This window comes from Ceratosolen solmsi, unplaced genomic scaffold (assembly GCF_000503995.2).
Source record: "Ceratosolen solmsi marchali unplaced genomic scaffold, CerSol_1.0 scaffold4, whole genome shotgun sequence".
Classification (NCBI taxonomy): Eukaryota; Metazoa; Arthropoda; class Insecta; order Hymenoptera; family Agaonidae; genus Ceratosolen; species Ceratosolen solmsi.
In genome coordinates, this window is record NW_011948449.1 from 357026 (window position 1) to 377128 (window position 20103).

Here is a 20103-nt window from a genome sequence, read left to right on the forward strand (position 1 = left end):
TATTCATAAACTATTTATAATAAGTGATTAATTAAATAATTGATTGTAATAATTAAATTGAAAGCCATAAAGATGAACTTTATATGAAATTAAAAGCATTTATATTTTTTAAGTTAAACTTGAATTTAAATAAATGTGTCATCTACAATTGAATAATTAACTACAATTTTTGATATCCCTAACATATTTAGAATATCTGTAATTTTAGGATTCTGTCCACTTTCTTTAAGTTCTGAATAAATTATTTGAAGTGCATTTTGGCAAACAATCTTCCATTTATTTATGGATATTTTTAAATCATTGGGATTATGCTGTAATATAAAAATTTATTTAAATATTTTTAAATTACTATTTTATTTAAAAAATGTATTAAATTTGTCATAAAAAACCTTTTTTGCACAACTTGCTTTAGATTTTAACCTATCTAAAGCTTGGCGAATTTCAAAAATTTTTCTTTTTATAGCAAGTAAGTCTGTTTTTGTTAAATTTTGACAAATTGCTTTTTCATTTTCATCATCTGTTGTCTTTAATTCCATTTTTTCTTTTTCATCTTCGTCTAATATTCGTTTTTTTTTTAAATTCCTAAAAAAAAAAATGTATATATTAATAAAGTATCTAAGATTATTAACACTATTTCAACAAATATATCATTTATACAACAGCAATCTAAAATAGTAAAAAATAATACAAATTTTTAAGTAAAATAGAATTATTATATTTTCTATTATGTATAATTTTTTATAATATAATTTATATTTCAAATATATATTGAAACTATTATAATAATAAATTAAATAGATATTACAAAATTGTTTTCTAATAATCATAATAATAGCTTATTATAATAAAATCATGTTTCATATAAAATATTTACTGTAATTAAAATAAATAAAAATAAACCTTGTTATTAGAGATGAATGTACCAATATTTCATGATTTTGTTTTGAAATTTTATTATTAATTTTGTCTTTTTCCTTATTATTAATTTTAATAATAATAATAAATTAAATAGATATTACAAAATTGTTTTCTAATAATCATAACAATAGCTTATTATAATAAAATCATGTTTCATATAAAATATTTACTGTAATTAAAATAAATAAAAATAAACCTTGTTATTAGAGATGAATGTACCAATATTTCATGATTTTGTTTTGAAATTTTATTATTAATTTTGTCTTTTTCCTTATTATTAATTGGAGAATCAAAAGGTGATTTAAATGGTTTATTAACACTCTTACTATTTTTCAACGGTGTTCGAAACATATTTATGGTTAAAATACGTATAATTCCTTAAACTAAAATATTAATATTTAAATAATGAACAAACAAATGAAGTGATTAATTTAAATACACACGTATAGTTACAAATTTAAACTAATCGTAAACATTAATTTTAAACTAATCATTTTAACTGGTGGTCAGTGTAGCTAACTATAAAATTAACCTACGCACTCAACTAATATATTTGTAGCGATTGTTTGATATATAAAATAAAAACTAATTAACTAACAACATTTTTAAATCAGAAAATACTTTTTTATCTTTATTTTTGTATTATTTTTATATTTTGAATGTCATTTAATGACATGATTTTTCTGTAAATTTTACTTTAGCCTTTAACTCATGTACATTTTTTCCACACTTCTACACGTACCCTCACATACGCATTCAAATACGCGATATATACTGAAAATTTGTTGGTGACATAATAAAACATGACTAAAATTGATATCTCTTTATTTGGAAAAAAATTCCGTGGTTCGATGCTTGGTGTTTTGACAGGCGACTGCTTAGGAAGTCCTTACGAAAATGAAGATTTGAGTTCTGGATCAAAACTTGTGCTACAAAATTCTTTTGATAAGCTTGAAGGACCAATTTTCAAAGGTATTCTATTCTAAAGGTCTAAAATTCATTATTTTTATTGCAAACAATTCTTTAATGTTACTACAATTTTATTCAGCTCCAGTTATACAATACACAGATGATTCTGCTATGAGTAAATCATTGGCAGAATCTTTAATTGAAAAAAAAGACCTTGATTTAGTTGACTTAGTAAAAAGATTTGTCAAGAACTATTATCAAGAGCCTTATCGTGGATACGGATCTGGTGTTATTAAAGTATACATAATTCAATTCCAAAAAGCTTATAGGCTATTAATTATTGATTTCAATTAATTATTGAAATTTAAATATTTAAATTCTTAGGTATTTGAAAAACTTAGAAGATCAAAGTTTTCAGATATTTTGTTACCTGCAAAAGAACAGTTTAACGGCCAAGGATCGTTTGGAAATGGAGCTGCTATGAGAACTACACCCATTGCTTTGTTTTGTTATAATAATTATAACAATTTAATAGATATGACAAAAAAACAATCATTAATTACACATACTCATAAAATAGGTATAGATGGTGCAATTTTACAGGTAATGTAATATAATTTAATATTTAAACATTATTTTGTAAATAAGGTATACAAAGTTTTTTGTTCAATAATTATGAATTGCTTTAGGCTATTGCCATTCAGCAAAGTCTACATATACACCCTGAAGATAAATTTGATGTTATAAACTATGTTGATGAACTTGTGCATAAAATGAATTTTATAGAAGTTGACGAAGAAGGGTAACTACTTATTATAAACAAGTTTGTATGAACCATGTAAAGAGTAAATTAATTTTGTTTATTATATAGGTTAGATCTTGAGGAAGTGCAGCCATATAAAAATCAATTAAATATAGTGAAAACTTTACTTTTGGAAGAAGGTGATAAAGAACCAATATCTGAAAAAGTTATTGAGCAACTAGGCAATGATATTAGTGGTTTAAGATCAGTGCCCACAGCAATATTTTGCTTTTTAAGAGCTCAAAGACCAATTGAAGGAATTAAAACAGAAAATCCTTTTAGAAGGGCAATTCAATATGCTGTAAATAAATAAATAAACAAATAAAATAATTTACAAAATATTATTTTTATAATTAAATTAATTTCAATTTTCTAGATAAGCCTTGGTGGAGATACAGATACTATTGGAAGCATGACTGGTGCAATAGCTGGTGCTTTTTATGGGGATAATAATATTCCTCCTAATATTTTGCATCATTGTGAAGCATCTAGGAGCTTTTGTCAAATGGCAGATAATTTATTCCAAATAGCAAATGAAGTTGAATGGAATTCCTCTTAATATACCTATATATATATATGTGCGTGCGTGCGTGCGTGCGTGTGTGTGTGTGTGTGTGTGTGTGTGTGTATTACATATTATATTTTAATGTATATATTATAAATATACTTAAATATAAGTTACGTGATCGTATTTGCATGTGTACATAATAAGTATATTAAATGTAATGATGTTTGCATGTGCTTATAGATATAAATAAAATATATTTCTGTTATAAATTAAAAAAAAATATTTTATTCGATTATAAATTTTAATTATACTGTAATATTAAATATGTATTATTCATTTTTATTTTAATTTAAACTTTGCATTCCATTTAGAAAATGTAGACAACACCTTTTTAAACAAAAAAACAATATTCTATTTACATTCATCAATTTACGAATAATATATTTAAAAAAAATTATTATTCAAAATTATTCAAAAAAATAATTTATGGAAGCAGTATTAAGTTTAAAGAATGTGTAGTATACTTTGAAAAATATTTTTAGTGTATTGAATATTTGTTAACAATCGTATTTCACTATTGAGGATCAAAAATATTTTATTTTATTAATAAAATTCAAGCTTTCGTTATTACACATTATTTTATAATAATTTATATATATTTTATTTAAATATATTGTTTTACAAATATGTAATAATGCACAATTAAATACAATAGTGTAGTTCGAATAAAGATTAATTATATTAAATTAAGTTTATTTCTTTGAAATATCAACTTTACAGATTGAAGTAATGATTGATTTTGCTTTTTTTAAATTAGATAATATAATAGCTATATTAAATAATTTTAATATTTGGAGTATTTGTTAGAATTGTTAATTTCGTTATGAGTATATTATATAATAATTATCAAATTCAGCGGGCTTTTTATCAGAATGTTCACGCATGCGTAAAGTCTAATAAAATAGTACATTAATTTAAATAAATTCTATCAAGAATGGAAATAAAATAAATACAAATTTCTAAAAAGAAAATATTCATATGGCCTAGAATTATCAAAAAATGAATTTGAAAAAATGAACAATGTAATACATATTTGTAATTTTGTTTAGAATATTTAGGGAGTGTACTTTAAAAATATATATTTACAAACGATGCAAATAGATAAGTAATTAATTTTTTTATCATTAAATTCTGAAGGTTGTAGATGACGTCATAATGACATAGTAACTATACAGTTAAATATGAATATAATAATGCAGTTGCACAGTGTATAAATGTGTGAATGCAATTTATGTCATATATAGATGTAGAATGTGTGAGTGCATTTTTTAGAACAATAAACAAGTTTCATTCAACGTATTTTATATGCATGTACATAATCTGCTTCGCACTTTGATCTCTTTAAAGTATCGCATAATCAGGTTACAGTGAATTGCAAGTTTTTACACTTAACTAATAATTGCGACAGTTTAATTAAAATTGTTAATGAATATAATAAAATAGATTATTTTCGTTAAAAAAATGATTAATACAGGGTAATATCTTCAACAAGATTCTATAATTAAAAACTTTTTTCTTTTTTAATTGTTCATATTTTTATTTGTGTTAGGAAGCTTGCTGGTTGTACAATTTTTATTACTGGTGCATCAAGAGGGATTGGAAAAAGTATAGCTCTAAAAGCTGCAAAAGATGGTGCAAATATTGTAAAACTTCCTGGTACTATTTATACAGCAGCCGATGAAGGTTATTTATATTATTTAATATATGATACCAATCTTATTTTTCAAACGAATACAATGTTTATTAATAAAAAATAATTTAATAACTCAAAATTACTCTTATATAAATAAAACAAAATGTTTATAAATATCTCAATATTAATGGAGCACTTTATTTAAGTAAAGTACAGTTCATTGATACTTCAAATGTATACGTATTGTTTATAGTTGAAAAAGCTGGTGGCAAGGCTCTTCCGTGTATTGTTGATGTAAGAGATGAAAATCAGGTACTTAATGCAGTTAAAAGTTCTATTGACAAATTTGGAGGAATCGATATTTTAATAAATAATGCTAGTGCAATTTCATTAACGGGAACTTTAAATACTGAAATGAAAAGATATGACTTAATGAATAGCATCAATGCCAGAGGAACTTTTCTTGTGTAAGTTTCTGATATTTTAATAATATAATATTTATAAAATTATAATCTAATTTTATATATTTACAGATCCAAAATTTGTTTACCATATCTCTTAAAAAGTAAGAACCCACATATAATTAATCTAAGTCCACCTCTTAATATGCAACCATTTTGGTTTAAAAATCATGTTGCATATACAATGTCAAAATATGGTATGTCAATGTGTGTACTTGGCATGGCAGAAGAATTCAAAGAAAAAGGCATTGCTGTTAATGCTATATGGCCTAAAACTGGTAAAATTTATATATTTCATTGTTGTTCATTTAACTCTTCAATACATTTATAAATAAATATTTATTTTTTAACCACAGCTATTCATACAGCAGCTATAGAAATGTTAGTAGGTGCAGAGTCTAGCAAAACTAGTCGAAAACCTGAAATTGTAGCAGATGCTGCTTATGCTCTAATGTGTAAAAATAGTAAGTCAATTACTGGTAATTTTTTTATTGACGAAGATATATTAAAGAATGAGGGTATTACTGATTTTACGCAGTATGCATGTGATCCAGGTACTTAGTTTTATTACGAATATTTATAAAAAAATTTATATTTATTTTTCATATATTTTATAAATTATATATTTTTGTAGCTAATAAGGAAAACTTAATGTTAGACTTTTTTCTTGATTTAAATAGCACAGATATGAGAATAGTTAGTAGTGTACAACCCAAGCCAGCACAAGCAGATACAGGAAAAATTGCTCAAATATTTTCAGCAATTGACAAAAATATAAGTTCTGAACTTGTTAACAAAACAAGTGCCATATTTCAATTTACTTTAAAAGGTTGGCATATGAAGTATCACAATTTTTATATATAAAATTTATAAAGTTCAATTTTTGTATTTATAATGTTTAATAACAGAAATATTCTGAAGTAAAATGATTAAATACATCATTAAATAATTGAATATATTAATTAAAAGTAATAGCTTAAATTTAAATCACAATTTATATTCTATAAAAATGATATTAAATATATAATATACTAAAAGCTGTATAGAAATATTTTATTTTTAGGAGATGAAGCTGGTACTTGGTATTTGGACCTCAAAAATGGCAAAGGCTCTACTGGTAAAGGAGAATCACCGAATCAACCCGTAGATGCAACACTAACTATGGATTCCGCTAATTTTTTTGCTATGTTCTCAGGTAATACATCTTATTTTCATTTTCATACAATATATGTTTATTTTGAATTATTACAATGTAATTTTATTCAGGTAAATTAAAACCAACAACTGCTTTTATGATGGGAAAATTAAAAATTAATGGAAATATTCAAAAAGCTATGAAATTAGAAAAACTTATGACTAGTTTAAAGTCAAAACTCTAAAATCAAAGTTAATGAAATTGTATTTGTATAAATCAATATCAAAATGAAGTTAGGTAATTATTATGCATATTTTATAATTGTAAAAAATTTGTGCAAAACTGAAAGGGAAAGGTATTAGTAACAAGAGGCATTAATTATTTTAAAGAATTTATTTTTTATGTAAAGTGTTTTATATTAATAAAATAATAAACTATTTTATATATTAAATAGTTTTATTTAATTTAAAAATTCATAAATTAATATTAATACTTATTCTTTATTTACAAAATATGAAGAATTGAATAAACTACAATAATCCTTGTTATCAACGTCGCAAGATTTAGATTATAAATTTTTATAAATACTATGTTTATATTAAAAAATATATTTCTTTATAATTTATTAGCTCAATAAGAGTAATTTTGATTTATCATAAACTCCAAAGAAAATAAATCCACCAATTGTAATCCATGTGGTTCTTGGTAATATACCAGCAAATAAACTGTAAAAATAAAATATATTTCTTAAATAATACAACTTAAATTTACTTTCATCAAGAATAATATATTTATTCAGTCTAGATATTTGTTATAATGTAATATAAAATAAAAAAACTGTAAGTGTATATGTAGATATAACAGTAGAGTAGAATTTTAACTTTCATTTCTATTATTTGTATTCATTTATATTTACATTTTTAATTTAACCTCGCTCATAAGTTTTCAATATATATAAATTCATCTTTTAACTAAAAAATTACACGCAAATCGATATATTATTGTAATATCTTTAAATGATTAATAATACTAATGTATCCAGTTGTATCATTTAGTTATATTGAAAGATATATAGCAGTGCAGTTTTTGAAACATCATTTATTTTTTATTAAAGCAAATAATTATGATTGAAATCATACATTCAAAATTTCAAATAAAAGAATATTTATACATAATGACTTACCCTTTAATTCCATTCGATTCATATATTAAAAATAATACATTGAAAATTGATAATTTTGATGAATCATAAGAATTCTTATTGAATAACATAATTCTTGTTTTAACAACATCAAGAGGTGTGGTTATTGCTGCAGCAATACTTCCTGCAAAAGCTCCACAAATAGCTCCTTCAATAGGATAAACGTTTCTGTGAACGTATTTAGTCCAAATTTGTTTAAAATATTCCCACAATGGAAATTGAATTAAACTAAAAGGCATATCTCTTAATATAGTACTCCAATAACCTCTATAAAGTAACTTAATATTAAATCTTCCTTGATCTGACAAAAGAGCTTGTTTTCTTTGTTTGATTACTTCAACTGGTACACGAATAAAACAAGACACCTATAAATTCATAGTATAATTATCAAGTTTAATATCTTAGAACAAAATATATATACCTACACTTTCAGCAATTGAAGCAGAGCCCATATGTATAAATGGAGAATATGTGGATGAAACCCTTTCATTTAATAACATTTTAATATTTTCATATGTAACAAAAAATAAAGCAGCTGAAAAAACAATACTAAACTAAAATAAACAATTTCTTTTAAAAAGAAATAAACCTTAATTTAATAATTTTATAAAACAAAGATATTGTAGAACCAATATATTATATGCACAAAATTATAGATTTACAAAATCACTATTTCATTTTTTTTATTTTTTAAAAAAATTTGAAAACAATTTTACAAACTATAATTAACCTATAAAATTTAAAGAAATCTCCTTAGCTTAGATAATTTTTAATAAAATTATAAGAACAATGCTTGAATGGAGATATTTTAAATTTGTTGTCAATTAAATTATATTTATAAAATTCTTTTCAATTCTTATTTTGTAAATATTCAAAATTTAAATATTGTACATATAAAGAAAATATAATTTATAAAAACACTATTAATATATAATTTTTATATAATAAAATTTTAAATAGTTTCTTAATTAAAATAATATATAAATACAATATTTAATATTACTACTTGTATATATTGTAGTTTTAATATCTAAATTTGATATTTGTAATAAATTATTGCCAAGTTAAATGTAAAATACAATTAAAATTAAAAGCATTTTTTATAATAATATTTTAATTAAAGATTTTGAGTTTGATCACTCTGTAGTTTTGATTGCAATGAAGTTTATAAATTTGTTTAAGACATCGCTTAGTGAATATTAATAGTACTGTTGTTATTACCAGTAGGTGCAGATCCTAATATAACTGGTGTTACACCCTTATATAATTGTGTAAAGCCGCCTGATCGCATAAATCCATGTTCACTTTGTAAGCGCGTCTTAAGAGTATCAATTGGGAAGAGTGAAATGTCAACAAAAGTACCAGCTAAACCACCTGACTGATAACAAATGCTTTAAATAACACAGTGAAGTTAAATTTTTTTTTACAAATTATTATTATAATATATTTTAAATAAAATCATTGTCATGAATAAGTTGGTAAGCTGAAATTTACACGCTAAGATAACCTCGAAATAATAAATATATTAATATTACTCACAATTAAAGAAGCTAAAAACACTCTATTCTGATCTATTGCGAATTTCTTATTTACGAATACATCCATACCATTTAAATATATGAGAAATCAATATAAAAAATTAATAATAATAAATTTCAACTAACTGTAATTATACCTAGTGTGAACTCCTGCCATTAAAACCATCGACTTTTCCCCCATAGATGAAGTTACAACCAATAGAAATAATTCTCCATTTAAGTCACCACCCCCAATATTCTGACGTATTCAAGAGCGGGAAGAAAATTTGCAATTGCGACCGTTTTAATCATGGTATGAATAATCGATACGATATTACCGGCGCGCTTTCGATACATCATTATCAATTTGAATGTCCTTAATCTGCCGAATAATAAAATCGATAATTAAAATAAAATTATTTAATGTCTAAATAATTGATTTTTATTACTTTTGTAGACTAAATTATAATACATATTTTAAATTGAATTACTATTATTTTTCAAATGATCGTCAGCCAATTACCGATGACTGTTAAAAGAAATTGTATGGCCGGAAGACGCGCCTAACATAAAATTAATAATCAATTGTATACTTGGGTCTAAATATTTTAAAAATAATAATAAACAAATAATAAAATTATTGAAATATATTAAAAAAAAAAAATTTTAATTTTTCAAATCTTCTATCATGAAATAATTATAACCGAAAGCTATAATTAAAAAATAAGAATTATCACACATTAAGAAGAGACGCTTCGGATATTTACAATGTTGCCAAACATTATCCTAATCACCCGCGCAGTCTTTTTGCATTTGAAGCGTTTGAATATGAGATAAGAGTGTAGCTCGTACAGTACTCGAAATAACATTAAATAAGGAACAATTACTAAACAATATTACGCGTTTGCCATTAAAAGAATTGGTAATACTAAAAAATTGACTTCTTAATAAATATTTGACTTTACTTTTTATTGATTCAAAGTTGATAATAGACAATGTCATTTAATTGTTTCTACAGACGCATCAATCGCATATCATGTATCATTTGCCGAGATAAACGCAGGTTAATGGGTCAAATTAATAATGAACGGCTAATGATTTTTTAGCGTATTTAAATTTATTGTAGATAATGGGTAAATTGATTGTTATTATAATGAAGAGTGGACCGAAAATTATAAATGATTTGGCAACAGCGTGCTAAATTTTACAGTTCAACATAGTCGTCACTCGTCTTGAGCATGTGAGGTCCGATAGAGAAAGAGGGACAGAAAGAGAAATATGTATAGATATAGAGATGGAAATGGAGAGTCGTCGACGCATCATGAGAATCGATACGAGAAACGGAGCTTCCTTCTCTCATCTCTCGTTCTCTCTTCCTCCCCAAAACGTAAACACACATCTACAGGCGTACATAGTGACACGCACGCGGAGAACTATGCACGTACACGAATGAGACGAACACAAGCGCGCGCAAGTAAAATGTAAGCTTGGCTGGTGTACTCGAGGCATTGATCGGTGGCTACAAATACACCAATAAAGCTAGCCACCTACGAAATATAAGGCAACTGTCAAAAAAGGCATAATTAATAAATGGGAGGACAAAAAAATAAAACCACAAGCAATGTCTTGACGGTAAATGGCGCGATGCTCGAAGGCATGGTATTTTTTGGCGGGAGATCGAGTAGCGCGCCCGCGAGACCGCTTCGCGTGGGCAGAAAAGCACATACAGGGCAAGAGTCGACGATGGGATTTCGGAACGATAGAAATGTCGTTTAAGGCATCAGTGATGTGGTGGCGGTGGTGGGGGGGGCGGATCAAAAAACGAGAGTCGGGCGTACGTGAAAATCCAAGGTCGCTGGTCGCTGCTGATAGGCTGCTAATGGCGAGTCGCGTGAGTCCATCGTACGGGCCGAAAATTCGAACGCCAGCAGGACTACCCGAGTGGGCGAGCGTTAAATTGGTCATAGGGAGCAGCTCGGCTCGGTAGGGGCGTAAGAGGCGTAAGAGGCGACGAGGCAAAGGCCGAAGGGGTGCAGCGGCGCGCAAACACTGCTGCTGGCTGCGTGCCGTAAGCGGGGAGGGGGCGGAAGCGGGTACGCGAAGCTGCTCGCGGCAAGAGAGGAGCCCCCAAGCCCCCAAGAGTCCGAGAGACGCTCGCCTCTCCGCCGCTCGCTGATTCGCATAGTCTCGCCACTCTTGCCGTCGCCGCTCGCCGCTCGCGTCAGTCGTTGCACAGCTAAGTACGCAGACGCACCAGCAGCAGCCGCCACCGCTCGGACAGTCATCAGCCGCACGCTCCTCAGCTCGTCCTCCTCCAGGCGAGCCCCAGCACTGTGCTCCGAGGCCCGAGGTCGCGACAGGTAGCTTTTTCATTTTCCCCATTGATTTAACCAAGTACCAGCGGATGGTATTCACCGAGCTCGAAACCAAGGTATCGTCGAGTTTCACCGAGGCCGGCCAACTTGTTCGCGCCACCCCGGGACGTTTTGCGCGCCGCCGCCGCCTCCCGCTCGAGGTCCCTTGTTGTTCTCGGTCGCGCGCCCGCGCAAACCGCCGCCGAACTTGTCGGCCCGCGCATTTTTCGGAGCCGGGCTTTATTCACGAGTTCCTTGGTATTTTAGCCTTGCCGGAGGAGTAGGTTCGGGGTGGCCGCTTATCCACATAGTGCCGCAAAGAAAACAGTCTGGCGTCTCGGCAGCCGCGCGGCGGAGACGCGACGCACTCGGCACCCATGACCGTGTCCACCGTCATGGCGGCGTCGCCAAGCCGAGCCGAGTCTGGAAGCGCGCGCGTTCCAGTTTGCTTAGTTTGTTTGGGAGCGCGGGCGTTTGGGCCCGGCCCCGAGCTCGGAAAATTCCGAAAAATCGGCCGACACTGGAAAATCGCCAATTATCATCAGTCAAGTAACGTTTTCTTTACGGATTTCACATAGGCCGCCGTATATTTGCGCGTGGCAGAGGTAACGATGACGGCTACGACTACGGCGACGACGACGACGGCGGCGACGGCGACGGCGACCGCGACGGCTACGGTAACGACTACAAAGACGTTGACGGCTTCCCGGCGACGCCGAAGGCTTGTTTATTCGGAGCATTTTTTAAATGACGGGTGGCATCCATCCTTACGATCGAGCCCGCCGCTGCGTCCATCCGATACATCCGTTCGCCGGGCCCCCGATGCCAGGAGAGGCGGGCGAAGCGCGCGCCGCGAAAGGGCGGGAAAGGTCGATGGATTTCGATTGAGGGCAGCAGTAACGCACGCGTATGGACGCTGCGTCAAAATGCTAATGCATATGTGTTGCTGCCTTTCAAACGACCGAATCGCTTGTTGCGATTTTCTCATATGCGACTCTATTTTGCTCCCTCTCTCGGCATCTTCTATCCTTTCTTCTCTCGTTTATTATTCCCTTCCTCCTTGTTCGCCGCGAACTCATTCAGTCCGAATCTAGAGAATGGACATATGCACCCTGCTCCGATTTATTTGTTATACTGACTAAAAAAGAGTGCGCGCGCGCAACTTCCATACCTGAGCAGCTTGCCCTCCATGACAATAAAAAGGCTTCTTTCATAAGATTTCCGCATTTGTCATATTTTTTTCGCATACTTTTATCGACCGTTACTTTTTAATTTTTCTTCTTCAATCGATGCTCTAACCATGAACGATACAAAACTTTCTTACTTACAGTTTCACCTTTCTCTAATTTTAAATACAATTTTTCTTTCGACATACCATTTTAAAGTAAATATTATGCAAGCACGATATATTTTACTCCAAGTTTGTCGTAATACAAATGTTTTAAAAGTCTATGAATTATTATAATTATAGCAGGAAGAGTCGTATGTTGCCAGACCCCCCTCTTCCTCCTCCACTATATTTCCCCCACCCCCCCAATACCCAAAGTAGTTCTTCCTCGATTATCCTACAATACCTATCAATTTATTTTGGCCACTTTAAATTCACGAATTTTGAAATGTCGCTTCATTAAAGAATTACACAATTCCGTTCTCCAACAATGTATTATGATTCCGAACTAGCTAATTTAATTACTATTCGTAACTTAAGGTACATTTTATTTTTTATTTCCCTTAAGATTTTTAATTAAATATTTTCCAATTTGAGCATTAATTTAACCTCGTTTGAACATATTATTTCTGCGTTTTAATGTAAACGTAATTACAGTATTATTTAATGAAAGAAAGATAAAAAAATAATCGTAAACTTTACTTTAATAATCTATCTATTAAATTATACGTTTTATGAAAAATTAAGATCAACCCTCGTTTTTCTTTAAGAGTTTATAGATTAAATTGATAATTATTTAAACCCAATATTTAATCGTAATATAGTGGATTCACAAATTTGTATGATTATTAATTAATTTTGTTTGATTTCAGATTAGTATTTCGCTATATTTCTTAGAATAAATAAATCATGTCTGACGACAATTCAGTTGTTGTTGATGATCAAAAAAAGAAGAGAGGCCGACAAGCTAAGACAGAGAAAAATGCAGTAAAAGAACCCAAAAAGAGAGGTCGATCAGCAGCAGAAAAGAATAGTACTGCAAGAGGAGGAAAATCTGATAATGAAGATGATGCGCCAGAAGTACCGGCAAAGAGGGGGCGTGGAAGGCCAAAGGGATCTCACAAGAAGAAGGTATTTGTTTAATCATGCATATTTATGTCGGTTTTCATTTGGCCTTAAGATGAATTTTAAAATGCTTATTTGAAATAAAACACTTTAGCCCAGTGCAGCAAAATCATCCGGACGTGGCCGTGGACGACCTAAAAAGGTAGAAGAAAAACCTGAAAGCACTGGTGAAGAAGAAGACGAACAAGAGGAGGAGGAAGAAGAAGAAGAAAATTGAACAAGAGAGATTATTGCTCGGGAAAATTTTTAACACAAGCCCTTTCTCTATTTTCTCTCTTTCGACGACGTCAACGACGACAACTCACACTCAAGTCCTTTGAATTTTAAGTTTTTTTTTTAATAATAATACTTAGACTGAAAAATCGTAATTAGGCCCTCTTCATCCCCTTTTAATGACTACAGTTTGTTCAAATCCTATTTTTAAAGTACAGAAAATAAAGAATCGTTAGAAAGGGAAAGATCGCCAAAAATATGAACAAATTAATAAAATTAATATCCATTGAGTTGGAAAGCGTCGAAATTAAAAGAAAAAAAAATTGTAGAAATCAGGACTGAACGCAAATGTGTAGTATAAACTATACAGCGACATGTATTTCTATAAAATAATTTTATTCCAATCCAATAATCCGATACTGGAAATATAGTAAATTTGTGGGTAACCATTTACAAAATTGACCAGGCTCAAAGGCAAGTCTCAATCAAATGTTTTCGATTTTATTTAAATGAATAGAGTAGAATTTTATTGTGCACTTTCTCCTTTCTCCGTCTGTACTGTATATGGTGTATCATTACTTCATAAGCTCATTATCTTGACTCTTGTGCAAATTGAATCCAGCCAAGTTTAAGGAATTAAAGTTACAACAGTGAATGATGCTTTGTGTATGTCGCGGATGCAAGAAAGAACTTTTTTTTATTACTATATGAAAAGTAAATAATAAAAAAAGTCCTATTTCTATGCAAACATAATTTGAGTGAGTGTCAAATTTGTATTAAAGTAAATAAATTCGCAGAATACATCTTGTGACTAACTTTTTTTTACTTTTCATTAAACCTTAAACCACTGAAATTAATTACATTAAAAATACAAATTACAATGAGAGATATATATATTTTATTATTTCAATTGATCTCGGGAAACGTTAATTTTGTTATAATAAGAAAATTTTAATTTTATATACAAATAAAGGCAAGGTTTTATATTACGCATATAATATTTATTAATTTTATCAACTGTATATATAATTTTTAATTCTTATATATTAGAAATACATTATTTTGGTTTATATCAACAGTTTCTTTGTTTTTAGGTATACAATGCATTCGAGTAGTAAATGTAAGGTCAGTCACAAAATTTCAAAAGAGTAGTTAACATAACTCATATATGTTCATATAAAAAAATTTTAATTAAAATTTGCAATACTAAATTTTAATAAATGTACAGGTATTATGTTTATTATAATCACTGAAAACTTAAATCAGTAAATATAATTATCACTAGAAGATATGAATAACTTTGTACTTAGGAAATTATATATATGTAAAACAAAAGTATTAAATATTGAATATTGTTTAATATTGAACTTTAAACTTGTATTATGACAAAACTGATTTTTTAAATAGAATTATACGTATATTAAGTCTTCATATATTAATTTATTAACAGTATTTTGTAAAAAAACTTTTTTATGCTTAAATTATTTATTTTTAAAGCTAAAAAATTTATAAAAAATGTACACTTATGTTAAATTCTAATAACAATTTGGCTTTAAATTTAAATAAAAAATGATTTGTACTTTAATAAATATAAATTAGTGATTATACGAAATTTAATTTTGTTAATTTTTTACTTTTCCTTTTCGATTTTATACATATGCATATATAGATATATATTTTTTTTTATAAATTAAATTATCATTTACGTATTTTATTTCATTTACTTAATTGCAAAAATTTTGATACCATGTGAATAAAATGACTAGAAATTTATTGATTTAATGATTTCTAAATTTATAATAATTAAATATAAATTATTTTATAAGCTTGGAGAATAAATATTTTATTTTTTTTTAATAATTACCTAATTTCTCAAATAGTAATATTTATTAATATGATAAATGGTTATATATTTTTTAAGTATCATTAACTGTTATTAAATTATTAAAGTAACAAATACAACTACATTTTTATTTAATTATATATTCTAGTTAGTCATCTACCGCAATTTAATTTATTAAAATTAATATTCAACTAATCATTAATAAGTTCAGTTCAATATTATCAGTATAAAAATGCACGATAAAAATTGTTACAATATGTGCAAGTTATATACAAAGAAAAAACATTTTCAAAATTAAATTCGATGTGTAAAAAATGAAAATATATATATAAACCGTATATATGAGATAACTAATTACGTAAATTTAGAATATTGTTTATTTAAACGGAATAATATAAATAGTTTTAAGAATATCTTATATAATCAAGGAAGTATTGCAATAATATTATTCTTTGTCCTCATTGCGATTGTCCAAACTGCTTTCTGTCAAAGTAAATTAGAATGTATAAATTCTATGTTAATATAAACAAATGATGCATATAATACATTACCTGTATGTGCATATTTCCTAAGACAGGCTATTATTTAGATTTTACATATTGGTAGATTTAATAATTAGTTTTAAAAATATTTTATCATGAGCTTAACATCAAAAAACTATCTAAAAATTTGTGTATGAGCAGAACTAAAAATTTCAGCAATTTCTTTGCTATTCATAGATTGGTATCCTTGCTGCATAATTAAGCCTTTATTATTCAGAATGTTGTTTGTTATGCTCAAGTGGCTATAGAATTACTAACTCGTCTCTGCCGGCTGCTAAATCCCTCATCAAGTAATTCTGTTTCCCAGTCATCTTCACCATCTTCTCCAGGATCGAAGTTATATAGAGGCATGAGTCTATGACGTAAACGTTCTAGTTTTCGTTTTCTTGATATAATTATTACCTAACAAAATCAGTATTTTTATCATTATTTCATTCTTTTGTATGTAATAATAAATTCTTTATTAGCTTGTTTGTAAAATGTATAATGAAATTTGTATAAAATATATTTTAAATTTCATTATTATTAAAATACTTCATAAAATAAGTTTTAAGTATTTTTAAAAATATAAAATTAAATATTTTATTTTACAAATATTACAGCCATCAGAATTTTTTTTTAATATCTTAATATTTTCATAACTTTAAATAATCTGATTTAATTGATACTATATATAACTTAAAGATGAATTTATAACAAAAATATATTCAAATTATTAAGAGTTATATTTTTTCTAATAAAATTAAGTAGATATTTGAACTTCTTACCACAGCAGAAAGTACTATAACAAATATTATTACACCAAGAGGTACAAAAATGTACTCTACTCCTTCCGGTGGTCCAAATTCATCAAAAGGATCTTCTGTAGTTGTTGATACAGTTGTAGTGCATAAACTGCTGCTAACTGTTGTTAGTATTTTTGAAAATGAATCTTTCACTCTTGTTAAATTCCAAGATTGTTGACTATTGTTTTCCAAATGACTTTGGGTATAAATTTCAGTAGTTTCATTGTAAAGATATTCTATTGTTAATTCAGTTGAAATACTTGTAATATTATTTATTGATAGAGTAGATGAAAATGAATAATTACTTGTAATATTATCATTATCATCTTCCATAGTTTTACTGCATAGTAACTTTAAAATTACTTTTTCATTGAATAATACTCAGTATAACAATTATAAACTTTTATTAAATATTCTTATAATTTCATTATAGATTATGTTGTATATTATGTTGTAATAATACTTCAATCAAATAAGTCTAGAAAATAGGAGATCAAAATTCAAAAGAACACTGAAAAATAAAATAAAGTAGTCTTGCGCGTCTATCGTAACATATATATATATATATATATATACATATGAATATAGATTTAAGCTTTGATGTCCTTATTATAAATTCTTATCGTCAGCTTTTTTAAACTATTTGAATAATATGGTCATTTAAATCGCCAACAATTCTTTTCTATTACTTTATAATCATTTAAAACATCTATGAAAAAGGCTTATTTCTCTCAAAACTCTTAACTTTTCAAAGATATTATCGATAATGACAATTGAACTAACATTACCTTTGATCATAGTGATTAATAATCTTGATTAAACTATTGGTAAGACTGGTTTAGATACTAATTTTTAGTTATAGTTTTATTTGTCGATCTCTCCCTTGAATTTTACTGCAAGCTGTACTTGTTATTAAAGGTTGCAAGCTTGAAATAAGTTCTGCCTTTAATACTATTTCAAATAAAACAGTATGATCTAATACATATATTATTATATCATACATAAAGTTATATAAATATGTACATATGTATATAATAAATTAAAAATTAAAATGTAATACAAATTTTCTGCATTATAATATGAATTTTACAAGTAATATAAGTAAATATCAATTAAATTTATTAAACTAAATTAAAAATTTTATAAATAAATGAATTTTACTTATTTATTTATTACTTTTTCATTAATTAATTAGTTTATATATATTAATATTATGTGTTTATATTTTTTATTTTCAATTGATTGAATAACTCAATGATGAACAAAACAAATACAAAAATTAACATATATATGGACATATATATAATATTGAAATTTAAAAAATATTTATTTGATATAGATTATTTCATGTTTGTTAAATATTTATTAAATTTAAAAATTTAATAATTAAAAAGTGTATGTAATACAAATTTTTTGTATTATACAGTTTATTTTTCATGTTATAATTTAATAGTAAATTAACATGCTTAGAGTGCGTACGGACTAATCCAAAATGAAATCAGATAAACCAATATATGTTTCGTAATTATAATATATTCAAGATCCTAAATTTATGTTATCTTAAATTATTAATTCTTTTTTATTTTAACAATGGAACATAACATTTTTCTTATAAGCCTAAAAAGATATATATATCCTAATATTACCAAGTTATAGATAATATACAATTAAGAATCGTTTTTTTAAATAAAATTAAATAATGCAATGCCATTTTCATTAATTAATTGTATAATATTTTAATAATGACGCAATAAATAAAAAGCAAAATAATAAATACGTAAATACAATATACATACTATATATTATATATTATATATATTATTGTATATTTATACATATTATATATTATATACAATATACATACAATATACATATTACAATATACAAATTATTGAATGAAATAAAATTAAAAAACTTTTTATTACTCATATTAAAATTAATATTTTTTTAGTACGAAAAGGAAATTTATATTTGTTCAAACACAGGATTTACTGGCGCGTAGATGTAAAATTTAGTAATACAATAAATATATATAGTTTTTATTTATTAACAATTTAGTGATTGCAAATATACTTGTAAATAATATATAATGTATAAATAATAACAAAATATTGTATTTAACGAGTAAAAATAATTGTTAATATTTATCGAATAAAATTAAAGTAAAAATATATTTTTTTAGGATAAATTTTTTGCAAAAAAAGTAGCTTCCTATGTTATCTTGAAGTTTGCATACATGCCACAAGATCTCGTGTCGATCGGACTTTGTACCTTGTATTTTTCGCAGTAGAAAAATGGTGAATACTTGGGTGTAGTCGGACGACGATTTTCCTGCGTGTGAAAAAAGAAAAATAGAAAATGTAAGTAACCGGTTAGTAGTCGATGATATACACGATTATTTTACGCGTCGTGCTCACGTTGCTGTCCAGTCTTCATACGTACTGCCGTGTGCCTTCTCGTGATTGCTTCAGTGAAAAATGGGAATAAGTCCAACCTCAAATGGTGAATACATTGTCTCTAACTTGTGCTTTCTATCGAAATTCGGGAATCGTTCCTTTCTTTTAAATACGTTAATTTCGGATACCTACGATTCCGTTTTTTGGGTGACTATATCCACGGCGACGAAGACGAAGACGAAGACGAAGACGAAGACGAAGACGAAGACGAAGACGAAGACGAAGACGGCAACGTCGATGGCAACGAACAAGAAGAAGAGAAAAAAGTGTTACAGATAAAGACAGAGAAAGGGAGGGCACAAATAAGCAAATTATGTTAATTACATTTTTTTTAATTTCACATGCATTAAATTCATATACAGTAACAATATTCATCAAGTCGATAAAAATATTGCCAACATAACAAGGATTTAAAAAAATTAACCTAAGAACCCTTGTCTTTTCTGAAATGCCAAACTCTCATTTTCTCTTTC

The 20103-nt window shown here is 27.6% G+C and overlaps 6 protein-coding genes across 9 annotated transcripts; 3 read left to right on the forward strand and 3 right to left on the reverse strand.

The window, feature by feature from the left end:
- Positions 1–114: 114 nt before the first annotated feature.
- On the reverse strand, positions 115–536 carry LOC105366488 (uncharacterized). Its single transcript, XM_011504945.1, has 2 exons — positions 390–536; positions 115–311 (listed from the first exon to the last, which is right to left on the reverse strand). The coding sequence occupies exons 1-2, from the start codon at positions 534–536 to the stop codon at positions 126–128; spliced, it is 333 nt and encodes a 110-aa protein (XP_011503247.1). The 3' UTR covers positions 115–125.
- Positions 537–1715: 1179 nt separating this feature from the next.
- On the forward strand, positions 1716–3188 carry LOC105366419 (poly(ADP-ribose) glycohydrolase ARH3). The gene is made up of 6 exons (XM_011504862.1): positions 1716–1890; positions 1967–2124; positions 2212–2430; positions 2517–2629; positions 2699–2930; positions 3006–3188. Exons 1-6 carry the CDS (start codon positions 1722–1724, stop codon positions 3186–3188), a joined length of 1074 nt encoding a protein of 357 aa, XP_011503164.1. The 5' UTR covers positions 1716–1721.
- A 1454-nt stretch (positions 3189–4642) lies between these two features.
- Positions 4643–6840, forward strand: Hsdl2 (Hydroxysteroid dehydrogenase like 2). The gene is made up of 8 exons (XM_011504863.1): positions 4643–4672; positions 4747–4880; positions 5084–5297; positions 5364–5569; positions 5648–5845; positions 5926–6120; positions 6355–6486; positions 6558–6840. Exons 1-8 carry the CDS (start codon positions 4659–4661, stop codon positions 6668–6670), a joined length of 1206 nt encoding a protein of 401 aa, XP_011503165.1. The 5' UTR covers positions 4643–4658; the 3' UTR covers positions 6671–6840.
- Positions 6841–6965: 125 nt separating this feature from the next.
- On the reverse strand, positions 6966–11097 carry LOC105366423 (S-adenosylmethionine mitochondrial carrier protein homolog). Of its 4 annotated transcripts, none has more exons than XM_011504865.1 (5): positions 10983–11097; positions 8849–9005; positions 8053–8162; positions 7610–7992; positions 6966–7151 (listed from the first exon to the last, which is right to left on the reverse strand). In XM_011504865.1, exons 1-5 carry the CDS (start codon positions 11043–11045, stop codon positions 7052–7054), a joined length of 813 nt encoding a protein of 270 aa, XP_011503167.1. In that variant the 5' UTR covers positions 11046–11097; the 3' UTR covers positions 6966–7051. The 4 variants fall into 4 exon arrangements, with proteins under 4 accessions (XP_011503167.1, XP_011503169.1, XP_011503170.1 ...); XM_011504867.1 differs by lacking the exon at positions 10983–11097 and adding an exon at positions 9303–9480 and having other exon boundaries at positions 8849–9018; XM_011504868.1 differs by lacking the exon at positions 10983–11097 and adding an exon at positions 9303–9358.
- A 258-nt stretch (positions 11098–11355) lies between these two features.
- Positions 11356–14819, forward strand: D1 (D1 chromosomal protein). The gene is made up of 3 exons (XM_011504864.1): positions 11356–11504; positions 13539–13797; positions 13886–14819. The coding sequence occupies exons 2-3, from the start codon at positions 13576–13578 to the stop codon at positions 14006–14008; spliced, it is 345 nt and encodes a 114-aa protein (XP_011503166.1). The 5' UTR covers positions 11356–11504; positions 13539–13575; the 3' UTR covers positions 14009–14819.
- Positions 14820–16561: 1742 nt separating this feature from the next.
- Positions 16562–17522, reverse strand: LOC105366424 (uncharacterized protein C3orf18 homolog). Its single transcript, XM_011504870.1, has 3 exons — positions 17480–17522; positions 17157–17410; positions 16562–16791 (listed from the first exon to the last, which is right to left on the reverse strand). The coding sequence occupies exons 1-3, from the start codon at positions 17505–17507 to the stop codon at positions 16624–16626; spliced, it is 450 nt and encodes a 149-aa protein (XP_011503172.1). The 5' UTR covers positions 17508–17522; the 3' UTR covers positions 16562–16623.
- Positions 17523–20103: the final 2581 nt, after the last annotated feature.

Excerpts from the sequence above, each read along its gene's own strand:
- D1 (XM_011504864.1), top strand. The coding sequence starts at position 13,576 with ATGTCTGACGACAATTCAGTTGTTGTTGATGATCAAAAAAAGAAGAGA. Across the intron at positions 13,798-13,885 it reads AGGGATCTCACAAGAAGAAG|CCCAGTGCAGCAAAATCATC; the intron begins GTATTTGTTTAA and ends AAAACACTTTAG.
- Hsdl2 (XM_011504863.1), top strand. Across the intron at positions 5,298-5,363 it reads GCCAGAGGAACTTTTCTTGT|ATCCAAAATTTGTTTACCAT; the intron begins GTAAGTTTCTGA and ends ATATATTTACAG. Across the intron at positions 5,570-5,647 it reads TGCTATATGGCCTAAAACTG|CTATTCATACAGCAGCTATA; the intron begins GTAAAATTTATA and ends TTTTAACCACAG.
- LOC105366488 (XM_011504945.1), bottom strand. The coding sequence starts at position 536 with ATGGAATTAAAGACAACAGATGATGAAAATGAAAAAGCAATTTGTCAA. Across the intron at positions 312-389 it reads AAGCAAGTTGTGCAAAAAAG|CATAATCCCAATGATTTAAA; the intron begins GTTTTTTATGAC and ends TTTATATTACAG.
- LOC105366424 (XM_011504870.1), bottom strand. The coding sequence starts at position 17,507 with ATGGAAGATGATAATGATAATATTACAA. Across the intron at positions 17,411-17,479 it reads TGATAATGATAATATTACAA|AATATCTTTACAATGAAACT; the intron begins GTAATTATTCAT and ends AATTAACAATAG. Across the intron at positions 16,792-17,156 it reads TTATAGTACTTTCTGCTGTG|GTAATAATTATATCAAGAAA; the intron begins GTAAGAAGTTCA and ends TGATTTTGTTAG.
- LOC105366419 (XM_011504862.1), top strand. The coding sequence starts at position 1,722 with ATGACTAAAATTGATATCTCTTTATTTGGAAAAAAATTCCGTGGTTCG. Across the intron at positions 2,630-2,698 it reads ATAGAAGTTGACGAAGAAGG|GTTAGATCTTGAGGAAGTGC; the intron begins GTAACTACTTAT and ends TTTATTATATAG. Across the intron at positions 2,931-3,005 it reads GAAGGGCAATTCAATATGCT|ATAAGCCTTGGTGGAGATAC; the intron begins GTAAATAAATAA and ends TCAATTTTCTAG.
- LOC105366423 (XM_011504865.1), bottom strand. The coding sequence starts at position 11,045 with ATGGACTCACGCGACTCGCCATTAGCAGCCTATCAGCAGCGACCAGCG. Across the intron at positions 9,006-10,982 it reads CAGCGACCTTGGATTTTCAC|TCAGGTGGTTTAGCTGGTAC; the intron begins GTACGCCCGACT and ends ATTTGTTATCAG. Across the intron at positions 8,163-8,848 it reads ATTAGGATCTGCACCTACTG|CTGCTTTATTTTTTGTTACA; the intron begins GTAATAACAACA and ends TTGTTTTTTCAG.